The 16827-nt window shown below is 38.0% G+C and overlaps 5 protein-coding genes across 6 annotated transcripts; 3 read left to right on the top strand and 2 right to left on the bottom strand.

The window, feature by feature from the left end:
* Window positions 1-915: 915 nt before the first annotated feature.
* Window positions 916-5402, bottom strand: LOC130746527 (disease resistance protein RPV1-like). The gene is made up of 4 exons (XM_057599170.1): window positions 4247-5402; window positions 2066-3149; window positions 1670-1978; window positions 916-1579 (listed from the first exon to the last, which is right to left on the bottom strand). The coding sequence occupies exons 1-4, from the start codon at window positions 4735-4737 to the stop codon at window positions 1067-1069; spliced, it is 2397 nt and encodes a 798-aa protein (XP_057455153.1). The 5' UTR covers window positions 4738-5402; the 3' UTR covers window positions 916-1066.
* Window positions 5403-5858: 456 nt separating this feature from the next.
* On the bottom strand, window positions 5859-7610 carry LOC130746528 (F-box/kelch-repeat protein At3g06240-like). The gene is made up of 2 exons (XM_057599171.1): window positions 7299-7610; window positions 5859-7010 (listed from the first exon to the last, which is right to left on the bottom strand). The coding sequence occupies exon 2, from the start codon at window positions 6998-7000 to the stop codon at window positions 5912-5914; it is 1089 nt and encodes a 362-aa protein (XP_057455154.1). The 5' UTR covers window positions 7001-7010; window positions 7299-7610; the 3' UTR covers window positions 5859-5911.
* Window positions 7611-8741: 1131 nt separating this feature from the next.
* LOC130744861 (uncharacterized) lies at window positions 8742-9086 on the top strand. Its single transcript, XM_057597022.1, has one exon. The coding sequence runs from the start codon at window positions 8742-8744 to the stop codon at window positions 9084-9086; it is 345 nt and encodes a 114-aa protein (XP_057453005.1).
* Window positions 9087-9293: 207 nt separating this feature from the next.
* LOC130746526 (probable splicing factor 3A subunit 1) lies at window positions 9294-12801 on the top strand. The gene is made up of 4 exons (XM_057599169.1): window positions 9294-9453; window positions 9609-11802; window positions 11935-12233; window positions 12392-12801. The coding sequence occupies exons 2-3, from the start codon at window positions 9652-9654 to the stop codon at window positions 12202-12204; spliced, it is 2421 nt and encodes an 806-aa protein (XP_057455152.1). The 5' UTR covers window positions 9294-9453; window positions 9609-9651; the 3' UTR covers window positions 12205-12233; window positions 12392-12801.
* On the top strand, window positions 12706-16803 carry LOC130746529 (mediator of RNA polymerase II transcription subunit 21-like). 2 transcript variants are annotated; one of them, XM_057599173.1, is made up of 5 exons: window positions 12706-12839; window positions 15307-15424; window positions 15951-16049; window positions 16173-16224; window positions 16667-16803. In XM_057599173.1, exons 2-5 carry the CDS (start codon window positions 15353-15355, stop codon window positions 16747-16749), a joined length of 306 nt encoding a protein of 101 aa, XP_057455156.1. In that variant the 5' UTR covers window positions 12706-12839; window positions 15307-15352; the 3' UTR covers window positions 16750-16803. The 2 variants fall into 2 exon arrangements, with proteins under 2 accessions (XP_057455156.1, XP_057455155.1); XM_057599172.1 differs by lacking the exon at window positions 12706-12839 and adding an exon at window positions 12991-14775.
* The last annotated feature ends 24 nt before the right edge of the window (window positions 16804-16827 follow it).

The raw sequence follows: 16827 nt of genomic DNA, 5'->3' as shown, positions 1-16827 counted from the left end.
TCAATTAACGTTGAAACTGCTTGACGACGTGACTCTAACTCTAATTTCAATGGTTCATCCAATTCACGTCCATTTTCCAATGCAAAGTATAAATTTTCCACTTTCTTATTATTATACTCCAGCAAGTCCAGTGCCATTTGCAACTTCAATCCCAACTCCAACTTTAAATGTGGTTCCAAGTCTGGTGCTTCCCCTAAGAATCTGCGAAGCTCAAAATCCGAGTAATATATTAGGTGAACCCCGCACTCTTTTATTTTGATCATATTATTATCATCCGAGAACTCAAAATTGAATCTGTTAACCCTGTTACTAGTCAGCAACCTCTGTACATCAGTTTTACTTTGCCACACAAAAACATGATCCGAATTAAAATCCGGGATGTGTTTATCATAAGATGTACCACCATATTCTTGAATTTTACCGTGTTGTGTTTCTGTTGAAAACTTGCTCCGACAGATAATTTTTGCACAATGCTGCTTGATTCCAGGGGGTGGAGAAAGAACCGCAGAGTATATGATGCCTAACCACTGGGAAAAAGGTCTATGGAGTTCAATATTAATTGAGGACCCTGTGGTTCGATATGTCAACAACCTTTGCCCTGAACCTGAGGGGACACTGCTTCCTGGTAAACAAAGCCTTACACTGTTATAATTGTAACTGTGGACATCCAAACCAAACCTTCTTACAAATAGATTGTTCAAATCAGCACTCTCCATTGTAAACAGGGCGTCTTCCATAATCTGGAGGAGCGAACATTCATTCAGTTTCATTGCATTCATAAACGATATGTCTTTCTCCTTTCCTTCCATCTTGACTGCAAAGGTCTTTAAAGTAGATACTGTCACTAATGAGGTACAGTTGACGACACAAAGCTCTTTGATAGACAATGGAAGCTCAGGTAGAAACTGAAGCTTCCTACAATTCTTTAAGGAGAGAATCTCCAGATTTTCAAGAAGCTTGATACTTGTAGGCAACTTCTTCACACTGCTTCCATCGAGCTTCAACAAATACAGTGATGACAAGGCACTGATGTTGTCGGGGAGTTCAAACAAGTTATAACAATCCTTCAGATGTAGCGTTTTAAGGATCGTAAGGCAGCACACAAGACATGTAGCTTCTCTTTGTAAACTACTCCACAGTTAGAAAGAGTTAGCCCCTTAAGAGACGTCAGATATGATAATTCATCAGGAAGATTCTGCAGCCTCGAACCTTCTAGATTGAGCCACTCAAGCTTGCTTAGACGACCGATTGACGAGTACAATTTTTTGACCCCTATCTTGCTTAAATCAAACCTCTTAATTGAATCAAACGACACTGAAAATTCCTCGAGGCTTGAACAGCCATCGACATTGAACTCCTGCAGATTGCTTAAATGCTTTTCACTTATAAGAATCTTCAGTTTTTTGCATCCATCCAGCATCAAAGTAACTAGTGTCTCCACAGATAGAAGATGAATAACACACAAACTTTCACATTTGGACAGATAAACCCATTTGATTTTTGAGGCTTTAGACAAATCAGGAAGCTTCACCAACTGTTTGCATTCAATCAGGTCAATTGTCTCTAAATTCGCAAGATCCTACGGAAATTCAAAAGGAATGCCATCTCAGATTACAGATGAGCCAAAAGATGTAATTAAGCATATACGCAAATGAATGTTTATCTTTACCTGAGTCCCTTGCCAAAGTTCTTCAACATGGCTTTGCGGCATGCGAATCTCAACAAGAAACATGGCACAAAAGTTGGGTGGAAGAGACTTTGAAGGGTATCCACTCCACTCAAGGTACTTCAATCTAGCAGAATCTCGCATATGGAGGAGGCTAGAATAATAGTGCACTTTAGCTGGTCTTTGCTTACCCGCGGGGACATATAATCTAAGAAGTCTTAAATTAGGCATCCTGTTGAATATGTCATCACTCAATTGCAAACCTACTGCCTCAGACAAATCTAACGCTACTCCTTCAACTTCGCGAGTTTCCTGGCAAGACAAGAAATAATTAAATTAAGGTAGCAAATTCACCATGGTTTCTATCTAAAAACATGTTAAGTATGTCTTTTTTCTTACCTTGTCATTCTGAAGTACATTATGAACTTCTTCAATATCCCTCAATCGGCTACGTCTTCCAGGGTCTGTTATGCCTTTTCGAACTATATCGAAAGCCATGTCTCGTAGCAAGTCATGCATTTGTATAGTATTGATACTTGAAACACTTATAAGAGCTTTATCTTGAAGTATTTGTATTCCACTAATAGCATTAAAGCCACAAGCATTTAGTATCCTTATGACAGAATCTTTATTTTCATCTTTGAAAAAGAAAGCTATGTCCAGAAATATTTCCTGCTGCTCAGTCCTTTCTAATCCTTTATAGCTCACTTGTAACACTTCTTGAATTTTCTTTAGGGGTTCCTTCTTGCTCTCCAAGTAATTCAGTTCAGATTTCCAGAATTCAGGATCATTTCTGGAATGAAAATGTGAACCCAAAACTTTTAAAGCTAATGGAACACCTCCTGCATATTTAACTGCCCTTTGTGAGAGACCCTCATAACCCTTTTTAGGATTACTTTTCTGGAAGGCTGCTAAGCTGAAGAGCACAAGTGATTCTTGAAAGTTCCATTGCTTGACCTCATATATCTTGTCAACTCTTCCATTAAGCAAGTGTTTATCTCTTGTTGTTACAATGAGATTGCTACCTTGTCCCAAGTCCCTGAATTCTCCATACAAGTATTCTAATTGCTCAAAACTATCCACATCGTCAACCACAATGAAAACTTTTCTACTACTGAGCCTCATCTTAATGAATGCGGATCCAGAAATATTGGATGTTGTAACTTGTTCCTTTAGCAGCTCAGAAAGAAGCTTATCACGGATGTATGTTAGTCCGTGCTTATGTGATTCTTCTCTGACATTTTCCAAGAAGCATACACTGTCATATTGGGGGAAGTATTTGACAAATATGGCTTTAGCAATGGTTGACTTACCTATTCCCCCCATCCCCCAAATTCCAATTCTTCCAACTTTTCCCAGCACATATCCAATCTCTGTACAGTGTTCCTCAATTCCAACAAGGCCTTCTACTTTATTAGGGTACCTTAGGTGCAGCTTTTGTGAAACATCGTTTACAATGTTCCATATAACTTGAGAATCATCCCTGTCAAATAAAGGAATTGATAAGACTAAAGGGATGATTCAAATTCTTACAAGTGGAGAAAACTTAATTTAAAAAACTATTAAATACACACTACTCGATCATATCACTTTAAAGAAGTATTTCAATGATAAAACATAATGCTTGTTGAGTAGTCCTTGCTAAAAAGTTATGATCACATAAGAAAGTTGATGTTTGTCTTAAGGATTGTTGGTTCTGAAAGAAGTTAACTCAACTTTCAAGTTTGTTAGAACTATCACTTACGGTTACATTTTCGGTTATTGATTAGTTTCTAGACTTCTTTTAGTTAGTTAAAGCTTTCTTAGAAGCTAACTTCACAGCTCAACTATAAAAGAGCATTTATCTGTAAACTCGCGGTTAATCTGAAATACAGATTCTTCATATTCTTCTACAAGAATTTTCTCTCTGCTTTCATCATGATGAATGATGATTTCTCTTGGGTGATGGATGATTACTAAAATCAGCTAACAAACAACAAAGTCAATTTTCTCTTTCAGACAATTGCTTAACAAAGAAACTATGTTCCTTAATAAAGATACATTCGGTGATTTAGACAACTCCAATTTTCAAAGATTAGGTAGCCTTTAGTTGTCCCCGAATGGTAGCTCAAGTGGTAAGAGTTAGAGACATAAGGGTTGGGTGGGGTGAAGGGTGAAGGGTCCCGGGTTCGAACCCGGATGATGAATTAATTTACTAACATTTCTAACAACTAACATTTGCCTATAAAAAAAAGGCAGCCTTTGGTTGGTGTAATCTTCTTCAAGCCAGTCTCCTCTTTCACCATATGGCATATGCAGGGTCCATGGAGGTGTAGGGATCTATGAAGGAGAATATTTCAAATCCATAGCCTCGGGGTGGGGATCGATTGAGATTAATTCCTTGTTGGGGTACAGATCTAAAATCAATATTTCAACTTTCTGTTGTCATTAGCAAAGTCAACTAGTCATCTTTGTTGCAAATTTACTTCTTTAGAACAGCATGGAAAAATCCATCTTATCTAATTGAATCAAGTTGTCAAACCTTAGTTACCGATGGAAGTCTATATACAGAGAGAAAAGAAGAAGAATGAAAGTACTTACTTGTGGTTACTTGAGTCCCATCCAGATATATTGGCTGCATCATAGAGAGCAGCTCTCCAAGTACCAACTTTGTTCTGGTCGTCGTCTCTTTTGCTACTGGCGGCGGCGAGTCGATCATAGTCTTCAAATGGTTTCTGATAACTCCCTGTCTGCTTCCGTACGTCTGTTGGATTTGTTTTGTAGAAAACTGGAAGAACAACCTGTCCCTCTTCTCTTCTGCATTCCATTATTATGACCAGTTCTTGCAAACACCACTTTGATGTTGCGTACCTTTCTGAGAACACAACAACGGACACCAGCGAGTCCTTGATTGCTTTTTCAAGTGCTGGCCCAACATCATCTCCTCTTTTGAGCTGATCATCTATGTAGGCAACGATGTTCTTGTCTCTGAGAGCAGAATGAAGATGGCTAGTGAAGTTTTCTCGGGTGTCCTCACCTCTAAAGCTAATAAAAACATCGTACTTTTTGGGAGACAAACGAGAAGAAGACATGACTGCTTCTGCCTGCTAGTGTAAAGAAAGAAAGAACTGACAGGGGATTTATGCAACCAAACTGGAGCGACTTGAACAATTGAATGTGACGTAGTTTAATTTATCTTTATACTATAAATTCGTACCCTACTCATTACATCAGTGCATGAGACAGGAATCAATAGTATAAACTATATCCATAAAAAAATTCACATACAAACAAACCAGTAATGTTCAACAACTGGCCGCCCAAGATTAATGCGAAATTAATCCTTAAATATATTTCTTGCAGCAGCTGCCTAATAATTTCAAAATTCAGCAATTTGATCCAAAATTAAGATATTTTGGTTGACTTGACTATGACAAATAAACTGGGGGTTGAAAACGGGTGATACATTTACCATCTTATTTCTCTTGGACTCCTCATCACTGTCATTATCATCACCTTTAGTTTTTCAGAGATTTTTTTTTTTCAGAGACCATTTTAAATTCAAGTGTATAAATGAGGAACAAAACATATTTAACCCTTACATATATGCATGACCTCCTCATATCCATTTTCTTAAGTTGTTGCAATCGGAGAGAAAGGAGGTGAGCAGCTAAAAAATTATGTGCTAGAAAACGAAGATATGATAATTTTTTTATCTCAAACAAAAAATTATCCTCTAATTTTTATAATAAGGACTAAGATACTGAATTATCATCTAATATAAATGCTGCAGGTCTTATTTTATTTTTCTACACAAATACCATTGTTAGTGTAGGATTCAGCACTATACAAGGCACAATCTTATTCTTGGTAATGAAAAGTTTGGAGTGAAGAACCGTGCTCAGCCAAAGTAGGGAAAACTGATGGCCTAGAGCAAATTCAATTCAATAAAAATAATTACACACAACACATGGGTCTATAAGTAGTTTAAACTTAATCTTAAGCTTCAAGCTAAAATAATGGAATGAATCAATTTACTAACATTAACACTGTAATTACATCATGGGGAATTGGGGATTACTCGTAACCAAAAAGGGGGAAAAAGTCAATGATGATGTACGTAAAAAGTTAAAAGAATAAAGATGAAAGAAAAGATACTAACTCATGTACGTTCCTACTAGCATATGCATATCATAACCAGTGCCCTCAAATATAATTTCATACCCATTCTTATGCTGTTTGCTAGCAGTTTCATTAAACATAATTTCACTCATTGGCACCAGGGAGTGAAAGCATAGACTCTGTATACATGGGCACGTTAAATTCTAGAAAACCAAAATACTCCCAATGCTTCAGCTGTTCTCCTTTATCACTATACTTCACCAGTTTTGCTTTATCACTTGATATATCACACATAACAATGTTACCACCCTTTGTAGAGCATATTGGGAAATGCCATGCAGAGCCACTCAAAGATAGAACAAGAGACTTGGTCCAAGATGATTGTACTTTGTACTTTTCCATAACCCATATTTCAAGTGTATTGTTCTCGCTAACCACTGATAGACTCAAAAAGTTCCCATGCACCCACAATTTACAAAATGAAAAATCATGGACAAGATCACCTGGTCGGGGTATCTCTAAAAATGCCTTTTCAATTAAATCAAAGGCAATAATAACATTCACCAATTTATCACGATCGTAAGCCAACCAATGGATGGCCTCATTGAAGAGCAATCCAGGTATCCGATCACCAGAGTGGAAGACCAACTCGGATCTTCGAGAACGGGAGAGGTTCATGTGAGGCAAATTGGTACCCTCGATATATTTCCACATATTAGCTCTCAATGAGAAAAGCTTTACATGTGCTAACCAAAGAGGTGAGGGCCGTGGTTCAGCACACACTTGAACCACCAAGTAGTCATCATTTGATGAATCATACCCAAAACCACATAGATGAGGAAAACCCTCGGGGTAAATAGGAGAAGATGAAGGTATTGGTTTGTTGACATGTGTGGATGGATTCAACAGGCAAAGGCTTCCATTACAGTCCAATAGCAGAAAGCCTCTACACGAACCTCGAACTACAATAGGCAAAAGGTCAATATTTATTGCTTCAAAAATAGGATTAGATTGATGCGATCCATCTAAGTCCATGGTATAAATGTCAGAAAAGGTATTGATCACGAGTCTAGGAGGAGCAAGTTCAAAATGTGATCTTGCAAAGTGAGTATCGGATATGAGAGAGCACCAAAACTTGCACACAGCCTTGAAGCGTATAAGAGACTTCACCGGTAACCTCAACAGGATTTCAGTTATCAACTCTTGAGGGAGATGTTGGGTTGCAATCTTCATGCTTGAGAAACTAGACAAAATAAGGAAATATAGAAATAGAAAGTGAGATAGACAAAGTAGCAATTATAGGCTTAGAAGTGTGATCACATAATTAAAAAAAAGTGAGATATATAACTAACATAAGTTCAAGATATAATTAACCCAAGGTCTATTGTAATTACACCAAAGTTGTTTATGATTAAGATAAATTGTGGTCTACATGTGTTTCAAGAAATTCAATCAGAAACTCTAACAATTCAAATAACTGATTTGAGAGTCAAACTGTTAATGGAGGTTGGAGGGAGTGAGTCTGCTTTACCTCGACGGGAGTCGCTCGAATAGAGGCCACAGAGACGTCGCACGCGGCTGCCAGCGGCACTGGAGGAAATGCGCGGGAAAACTGAACTGTTGACTGGGCGCGGCGCGGCGCTAACTGAGGCAAACTAGACGACGCCGAGGCAGGCACTGTCAACGCGGCGCGCAAGGATGACGGAAGGCGGTGGGCAACGGTAAGCGGCGGAGGAAGCAGCACAACCGGCAGGGAGAAACAAAAAATAAATCCGAAACGAAAAGAAAAAAGGATTCCCGCAAAAGAAACCTAATCCCCTTTCTGAAATGACGTCATTTGATAGTTTTGAAATTCAAGGGTTTTTTTTTTTTGTGGGAAATAAAATTCAAGGGCGAGGACCATCATAAACGACAAAGTTCACCATACCAATTATTTAACTCATTGTCTATGTGTATTATCTTTCAATCAAAACTCTATTTTATAAATTTGAGTATGAAAATTGTAATGAAAACTCTATTTCAAGTTTTAACAATCTTTTCTCAACGGTCATATTTATCGGTTGAAATTTATGTAAGGTCAATTAATAATATGAGTCTCACTTTCAATTTAGTTTATATGAATTTAAACCAACAATCGAGAGGGTTGAAAAACAAAAATGATAAAATGAGTGTTATCAGCCCTCCTTATAACATTTTTAGCGCAAGTTCTTACATTAAGGCTAGGCAATGTTGCTTATTATCTCACCCATTGCAACATGTTTATGCTGAGTTCCTTTAAGCACAATTTATTGGCAACCCATAAGTTCTTATTTATTAATTTTTTTTTCTTTCATGCATTAATAATTCATTCTCTAGCATGCATAAAGTGAAAAAAAAAGTCTTGTTTATAGAAAAATTAAGAATCACTATTGAAGTAAAATTTACATGAGTATCCTATGAATAACTTACATTCTATATGACATTTAAAATCGATGGAAATGTTAAGCAAGTCAAGTAAGCAATCACCAATGCGGATGCTTTTATTAGAGCATCTACATGAACACAAATTTAAAATCTTGACTTCTTTGTTTGGATGTAAAATATAGACTTCATTCAAAACTTTCCCGATGAAAAGTAAAGAAAAACTGATTGAATACAAGGAGTGCACTAGAAGTGGTGCATATTAGAGGTCACTTATATCATGTAGACAAAATAAAAAAAAAAAAACATAATTTTTATTTTAATTATTTTCAATTAAATTTTGGTGTAAGACAGATGTTCTCCTTCGGAAGCAATCCTATTTAAGTCAGGAACATCTACATCATGGTAGGGTTAACTCTCCGGACGAGCTCATATTTTGAGTTCAAAAAAAACTCTCCCAACGGAAGTTTTTTCCAATTAAATTAAATATATTTTTGGTGGTTGTTTGCGGGACTCGCAGGGTTTGTGGATTACGGGTTTTGCAGGTTTTGGGGACCAAGCTTCCGTCTTACAGATGGAGCTTCTTGCTATTCTCCATGGTTTGAGGATTGCTTGGGATCGTGGCTTTCGTAAGGTTGTCTGTTACTCAGATTCATACCTTGCGGTGGCCCTCGTTACTGATCCCCCTTCTCCCTTTCATGTGATGGTAGTTTTGATTCACAACATTGTTGACATGCTTCATCGCTCTTGGGAAGTGCGCCTGCTTCACACTCTTCATGAGGGCAATTTTTGTGCGGATTTCTTAGTTAAAATGGAAGCTCAACAGGACTCTGGCTTCCTCCTTGTCCAGGATCCCTCTCCGGACTTGGAGCCTTTGTTGTTAGCGGACTCCATGGGTTCAGTCTTTATAAGGCTGTAGGGGGCTTCTTTTCTTTCTGCTTCTTTTTTGTTTTCTTCTTTGTTGTTGCGCATAAAAAAACTTTACTATCACGATTTTCTAAATCTTGTTAAAGAAATTAAAAGAAAAACACTTGGTGGTGTTGTGGCCCATTAAATTCGTAGTATTATTATAAAAAAAAAAAATGGGCCTAAAAGTTCTATACTATAAATTGAAGAGCCAACCCCAGCGAGCAACTATCACTTCCCCACCCCTCTTCTCCTTCCTCTCCGAACCTCACTCGTCTGCGTTTTCAATTCGTCTCCATAATTTCTTCCTCTTCTCTCACTGTCGCAGTCGCAGATTTGATTTCTTTAGATTCTCCATCCCTCTTCTGCGGAACAATCTGGTAATCTACAAATTCTTCTTCCTCTAATTAACTAAACCCTAATCTGGTAAATTCTCCATAGCAATGAGTTATATCCAATAGAATTTGATGTTTTCCCACGTGTAAAACATGAGCTTTTGATTAATCTGTTCTCTTTCTTTTGTTTTTCATTGCAGGGGGTGTAGTTAGCAAGAGGCTGCTGGCTTTGGGATATACACCATGCTAGGTTCATTGCCCATACTACCTCTCCCGGCTCCTCCGCTCGATGGAAATCTCGGTCCTCTTCCCGATTCTCAGGTTACCGAGGAGAGGAGGGATGAGAGGCCCTCTGATGAGGAGCAGAGAGCTTCTGCTCCGCCGCCCGCGACTGTCGCGACACACACTAGAACCATTGGGATAATTCATCCCCCTCCGGATATCAGGACTATTGTAGATAAAACCTCGCAGTTCGTGGCTAAAAATGGTCCCGAATTCGAGAAGAGGATTATTGCGAATAACACAGGGAATGCCAAGTTTAATTTCCTGAACGCGTCGGATCCTTATCACGCGTACTACCAGCATCGCTTGGCTGAATTTCGTTCCCAGAATCAGTCTTCTGCACAGGAGTCTGGAGACGACTCGGTCGTTCCTGAATCAACCCCGTCTGCACCAGCCCCTGATGGTAATGGTGTTGTGGAAGCAGCGGAGAAGCCGGATATTTCTGCCCAGTTTAGACCGGTGAGGAAAGTGCTTGAGCCACCTGAGGCTGAGCAGTACACGGTTAGGCTTCCTGAAGGAATAACAGGGGAAGAGCTGGACATTATAAAGCTTACAGCACAGTTTGTGGCTCGAAATGGGAAATCATTTTTGACAGGATTGACTAGTAGGGAAGTTAATAATGCCCAATTCCATTTCTTGAAACCAACTCACAGCATGTTTACATTTTTTACTTCGCTTGCGGATGCGTATTCAAAGGTTTTGATGCCTCAGAAGGGTTTGACAGAGAAGCTTAGGAAGAGTGTCCCTGACATGACTACTATCCTTGAAAGGTGTGTAAACAGGCTGGAATGGGAGCGTTCACAGGAGCAAGCTAGGCAAAAGGCTGAGGATGAGATCGAGCAGGAAAGAATACAAATGGCTATGATTGATTGGCATGATTTTGTGGTGGTTGAAACAATAGATTTTGCTGACGATGAGGATGAAGAATTACCGGCTCCAATGACCCTTGAGGAGGTGATAAGGAGAAGCAAGGTGTCGTCAGCCATGGATGAAGATTTTGTTGAGCCTGGAAAGGACATGGAAATTGATATGGATGAGGAAGAGACCCGGCTTGTTGAAGAGGGCATGAGAGCTGCTAGTTTGGAAGACAATGGTGATGGGAAGAAGAACGAAATTAAGGTTACTGAAGACCCTGAACCACCAATGAGGATTGTGAAGAACTGGAAGAGACCAGAGGACAGAGTTCCCGCAGAAAGAGATCCAACCAAGTTTGTTGTTTCTCCTATCACTGGTGAGCTGATTCCTATTAGTGAAATGTCAGAACATATACGAATTTCTCTCATTGATCCTAAATACAAAGAACAAAAAGAAAGGATGTTTGCCAAAATTCGAGAAACAACTCTGGCTCAGGATGATGAAATCTCAAGAAACATTGTTGGACTAGCAAGGACTCGTCCTGATATCTTTGGTACTACGGAGGAAGAGGTTTCCAATGCTGTCAAGGCAGAAATTGAGAAGAAAAATGATGAGCAACCTAAGCAGGTTATATGGGATGGTCACACGGGAAGTATTGGCCGTACTGCAAACCAAGCCATGTCACAGAGTATTGGGAGTGAGGATCAAAATGAGGCCAGGAACCTTCCTGGTCCTGCTGCACCTCCTCCAAGACCTGGTATGCCTTCAATTCGTCCTCTTCCACCACCACCTGGACTAGCATTGAATCTTCCTCGTGTTCCTCCCAACTTTCAGTATTCTGCTCAGCATAGTGCCGGCCTTCCAATGCCTCCTCCAAGACCACCAGTCATTCCCATGATTCCATCTGTCCGGCCTGCTCCCCCTCCTCCAATGCAAATGACGTCTGGACAGCAGTCTGTTATGGCTGGTCAACAACCTCCAATGGCTCCATCAATTTCTATGAATGGCCAACCAATGCACATACCTCCACCACCTGGATCTCAGTTCACTCCTGTTCCGAGGCCTTATAATCCTATGTCTCATCCACCACCAATGATGCCTATGAATATGATGCATCCACCTCCCATGCCTCAAGGAATGCCACCACCACCGCCTGAGGAAGCTCCTCCCCCACTTCCAGAGGAACCAGAACCAAAGAAGCAAAAGCTTGATGATTCTTCTCTGATCCCAGAAGATCAATTTCTGGCCCAACATCCCGTATGGAGTTACTGAGTTAACAATTACTTTTTTTTTCAAAATAAAGAATACATGATTAAATTGTGTTTACCATCAGTGTTATACTGCTGTTTATGTTCATCCTAATTTGAATTTTGTTGTCTTTCTCTCCAGGGACCTGTTCGCATCAGTATATCTGTTCCTAATGTTGATGAAGGAAATCTCAAAGGACAAGTTCTGGAAATAACTGTGCAATCGCTGACTGAAACTGTTGCCAGTCTGAAGGAAAAAATTGCCGGGGAAATCCAGCTCCCTGCTAACAAGCAGAAATTGAGTGGAAAGCCAGGCTTTTTTAAGGATAATTTGTCACTTGCTCATTACAACGTCAGTGGAGGAGAGACACTTGCCCTGTCCTTAAGAGAGCGTGGTGGTAGAAAGAGATGAGCATATTACTTGCATTGCCATTCAAGAAGGTTGTTGTAATCTTTGCCTCATTTTGAGGCATATGGATTTTTCTACCATTGATGGACTATTTAATGCTATCTTCGTGAATTGTATATTTACTGTGTTGTGAGACTTCCTGAAGTTTTTTTTTGTTACCTCAAAAACTGATGTTAATTCTGGAATACAGATTTTGGCACACCTTGGCGCATGTCTCCTGAGGGGAATGGGAAGTAGTGGAGTTCCTTTACCTAATCTGATCCAGTCAAACATTTACGTCACTGATTATTGTTCTCTCTTGCTAAGTTACTTATTTGTTTTTTAATTGAATCTCCTTTGCTGTCAGGGAGGAATCATTTACTTTTTCTGACTTTTTCTTAGTGTTTAGCTTTTGTCTTATATTGGGTATGTTCTTACAAGTGGTCGTTTCAATTGCCGGCATATGCACCTTTAACTGGTGTATCTTGTTTGGGTTTTGGTCATGAGACGTTGTTTTAGTTTGTTGTTATCCTTAACCTAGACAAGTAGTTGTTGGGATGCTTATTGTATTTTGATTATGCTGTTTTATCATAACAGAATTTCTACTTGGACTTGTGGGAAGGGCCGCACAGCTTAACTTGATGTTTTTTGTGGATGAGGCAAGTAGATTGGTCTACAATATTTTCTGCTGTGTTATAAACTTATGATCCCTACATCTAGATTTATTGCAGTTTTTTTACAATGTTGTCTTACTTTTTATTCTTTAAGTTTTGTTCTGATGGCAGTTTGTGCCTGCCAATTTATTGCAGAACGGAGCAGGTATGATATTTTAAAGAATGCACTGATTCACGTGTTCATCTTTCTTGGGACTTCTTATTAAACTCAGTTTAAGATCCCTTGTCGTTGATCTTGATCAAGATTGTTTATCTTCATTAAATCTCAATCTGCTACATTTGATTTGACTTCTGAGGTGATATTTGATCTGTGTCTTTGCTTTTGATTCATTTGGTTGAGCCTTTACTTCAGATTTCTTAGTGGATCAGCATAACAGATTCATTAGAGTCATTTGACTCTCCACAGCTTCACTAGAATGAGATTAGTTTTATTCACTAGGTTACTCTTGTATATTATGGAAATAGGGGACAACTTCATCGATGAATGATGTTGTTATTGACGCTATCATGGGGGTTCTGATGTTGTTATTGATGCTATCATGGTGGTTCTTACACTCAATATGATGCCCTTTCCGATGTCTCTACTGGGTGTTATAGTAGCTGGCATTTTAAGCTATGAAACAAGTCATTTTGGAATTTAGCTTGTAAGGATATAGTTAGTTTGGATGTTTGTTTAAATTTATGCACCCTAATTCTGCCTGAAAAAAAAAAACGAAAACAAATACTTCTCTTTGGTTTATCTTGAGTGTTGTAAGCCAAAGCCAATTTCATGGCTTATGGAATGGAGATCATAACAAGGCCATTATGATTTCCCTTTTAGATTAGTTGGTGGGTTAATTCTGCTATTTATGGAGGTCTGTTTGTTGAACAAGTGTAGTTTTGTTTTTGTATACATGTTAAGTCTATAATTCAGGAAAGTTTTCGAAATTATGATTACGAAGAGGTAATTTTATTGGGTGAAAAGTGTTAGCCAACCAATAATGATTTTGAATTCAGATGTTGGACTTTTGAATTACCGGTATGATGATTTTAACAATAATGAATATTTTTATCTGGTATGATTAAAAAGAATTCCGCTTTTAATTTCTATCGCAAAATGAAGATTTCACACATTGAACTACCAAAATATATACGCAAAGTTGGGATAACAAAGTCATTAAAGCCATCACATAAATCTTTACACCGAGTCACTTTAAAATTGGGACGTGGATTTTATACATTCCTGATTTTATACATTATGTCAAGGGGAGAAGTAAAGAGCCTTAAGGAAGTTAAGGAAGAGAAGGGCTAAAGAGAGGGGAAGAGATGATGAAGAAGAGGGGGTGGAGTTATAAGGGAATGAGGGTGGTGTTTTTAAAAACTCCCATGATCATGAATTGTGACTCACATACTTAGTTATATTGGCGAAATGGAAGCATTTCATTATGAAGACACGAGGGGAAAGCAAAACTTCACAAGAATTCAACACATATTGCTCATTAGTTAAGTTTTTCGCTATTATGATTGTCGAGAAGTCAACTCGTAGACTCGAATGAGTTTGTGATTGTACATAAAGGAATGAAGTTAATTCAGCCACAAACTCATTTTCAATGTGACTCAGATGAAATCACTCAAACTTGGGTAGAATTGGTAGTATCACCGACTTTGCATTGATTTCCTGAATCCGATACAAAATTCAATTTTACCCTAACCCTAGCCTAGAACGGCACCGTTTAGGTTAGTAGGGTTTTTTCTTTTCATCCCCTTTGTCTTCGATGAGTTACGAAACTCAGGAGAGACCCTGCAGCCTGAGAACACTGCGAGGTTCGGCCGCTGCTGCAAGGCTTCTTCTTTTCCATCACTCTCGATTTTTGTTGCTGGAAGCTGGAACGAGGTTTCGCGAGAGCTTCTCCTCCATGCACCCTTGCTGTCACAGTGACTAGTGAGTGACTTATGTGAATATTCACTTTTTCTCCCTTTCACATCTCGTTTATCTATTCAGTTTTATGAATTGGATATTGGGATCTTTAACTTGATCTTGTATTTTTATGACCTGATATATATTCTGTTTTTGCTAATTGCTAACTGAACTGAACCTCTATAACCGAAGTACGGAACTGTTGTGTTATGTCTGGCCTGCTGTCATTCATATCTCAGAATTCATATCAGAGTTGATTTTATTTGGTAATGTATCTTCAATCAATGGTATTAATCAACTATCTTTTTACACCATGACATGTTTTCTTATGTATTTTTTCATTTTGGTAAACTCTTACAAGTATACGAAATCTAAAATGAGATTATGTAAAATCGCGTGTTTGACAACCTTGCTTGCCATAGCAAAAGTAGCTAAACAACATGCTATCACTTAATCATGCAGTTGGTTTTTGAATAAGTGCTTTATTTAATATTTAGTACATGCATTCATACATATATAGATATAAACAATAACCTTAATGTTCTTATTTTGTAGTTAAACTTTATTAAGTCGAAATTTCCTCCAGAAAGGTGTTTTGGTAATGGATCTAATCTCTCAGTTAAAAGAGCAAGTTAATTTGACGAGCACTGACTTGCTGAAGGCTTTTAAGAAGGTATATATCATTTTAGTCTGAACTGAAAAGGAGCCTAGTTTTATGTTTGAAATATGTTTAGAAAGTTTCTCAGAAATTTTTAATAAGGAAATGTAGCATCATTTGGATAGGTGATGATATGATTTCTTGCAGAAAGAATATGTATATTACCTGCATAATAAAGTCGTCTGATTGTCCTTCTTCTGCAGTTTGATGGTAGTTGTGTCCTTGTCTAGCCATTGTTATCTTAACTGCATTTCAATTAAGTGTGGTTTTTGATCCTATTTTGCTTGAAGTAAGTGGATAAATTATAGGCTGGACTTCTAAGTTCAAAATGTAGTCACTTTGCTACTAAATTCAGTGACATTCTCTTGTCGCGGCTAATAATTCATACACGTTTAGAAGTTTATAGTTTTATGAAGGAAAAAAACATTCATAAAAATTATAATCATATAGGATATTTATAAACCCTGGTTATTCCACTACTTTTACAAAAAGAAGAAAGTTCCAAACAAGCTGATGGTATGTGGTTCTGATTTGTCTCCAGCTTGAACAGCAACACCAGCAACTAATTGCACTGGTTGCAGCGCTTCTAATATCTGAAGGAGATGAAGAAGCGCAGCTTAAGAGGATTGCGGAACTCCAAGTATGGAACTCACAGCTCACTGATTCTCTCTTTATATGTTATTGATTTGGGTAGCTAATTACTGGCAATCTAACTGTAAAGCAGTATAATGTTTTTACATTGTTTCTGGATTTTACCTTCCAGGCTGAAAATGATGCAATAGGCCAAGAACTGCAGAAGCTATTGGAATTTGCAGGTCTATCTCTAGTTTTCTTTGTTTATCTTGGTTTCTTTATTATGAAAGTTTAAATTCATATAAAATAGCAAAAAAGATTTGTTCAGTTTTTCGATGAGTTGGATTACAAGAAAAAGATGTTCCGGTGCATGTATTGTGTTTAATTTGAGAAAAATGAATTCAAAATACCAAAGTGGTTTGTCCATGTATAAAGCAAACTTACAAGCTTTAGTACTATTACTGTAGTGATTTGGTACTGATTAGCAGGCTTCTGAATTGTCTTTATATTCTTATTCAAACTAAGATCCTCAAATTAACAAGTATAGAATATGCATTAACTTATTTTCATGCTGAAAATGCACTAGTCTATCCATATTTGGATTTTATTTGCAGTTGCTTGATTTGAGTAAGAGTATATTTGGCTGGCTAACATGTTCTGACTTGTGTGGGTTCTTGATGTCAGAAAAAGAATTAAATCAAATTCAGGAGTTGTTTATTCAAGCATCAGATATTTATTTGAACTTGAAGAAACCAGATGTCAATTAGTTGCTGGTGTTGCTGTTGAAGCTGGAGACAAATCAGAGCCACATACCATCAGCTTGTTTGGAACTTTCTTTGGAATAA

Source organism: Lotus japonicus, chromosome 3 (assembly GCF_012489685.1).
Source record: "Lotus japonicus ecotype B-129 chromosome 3, LjGifu_v1.2".
Classification (NCBI taxonomy): domain Eukaryota; kingdom Viridiplantae; phylum Streptophyta; class Magnoliopsida; order Fabales; family Fabaceae; genus Lotus; species Lotus japonicus.
Note: the sequence above shows the minus strand (reverse complement) of the source record. Positions and strands in the feature narration are given on the sequence as shown.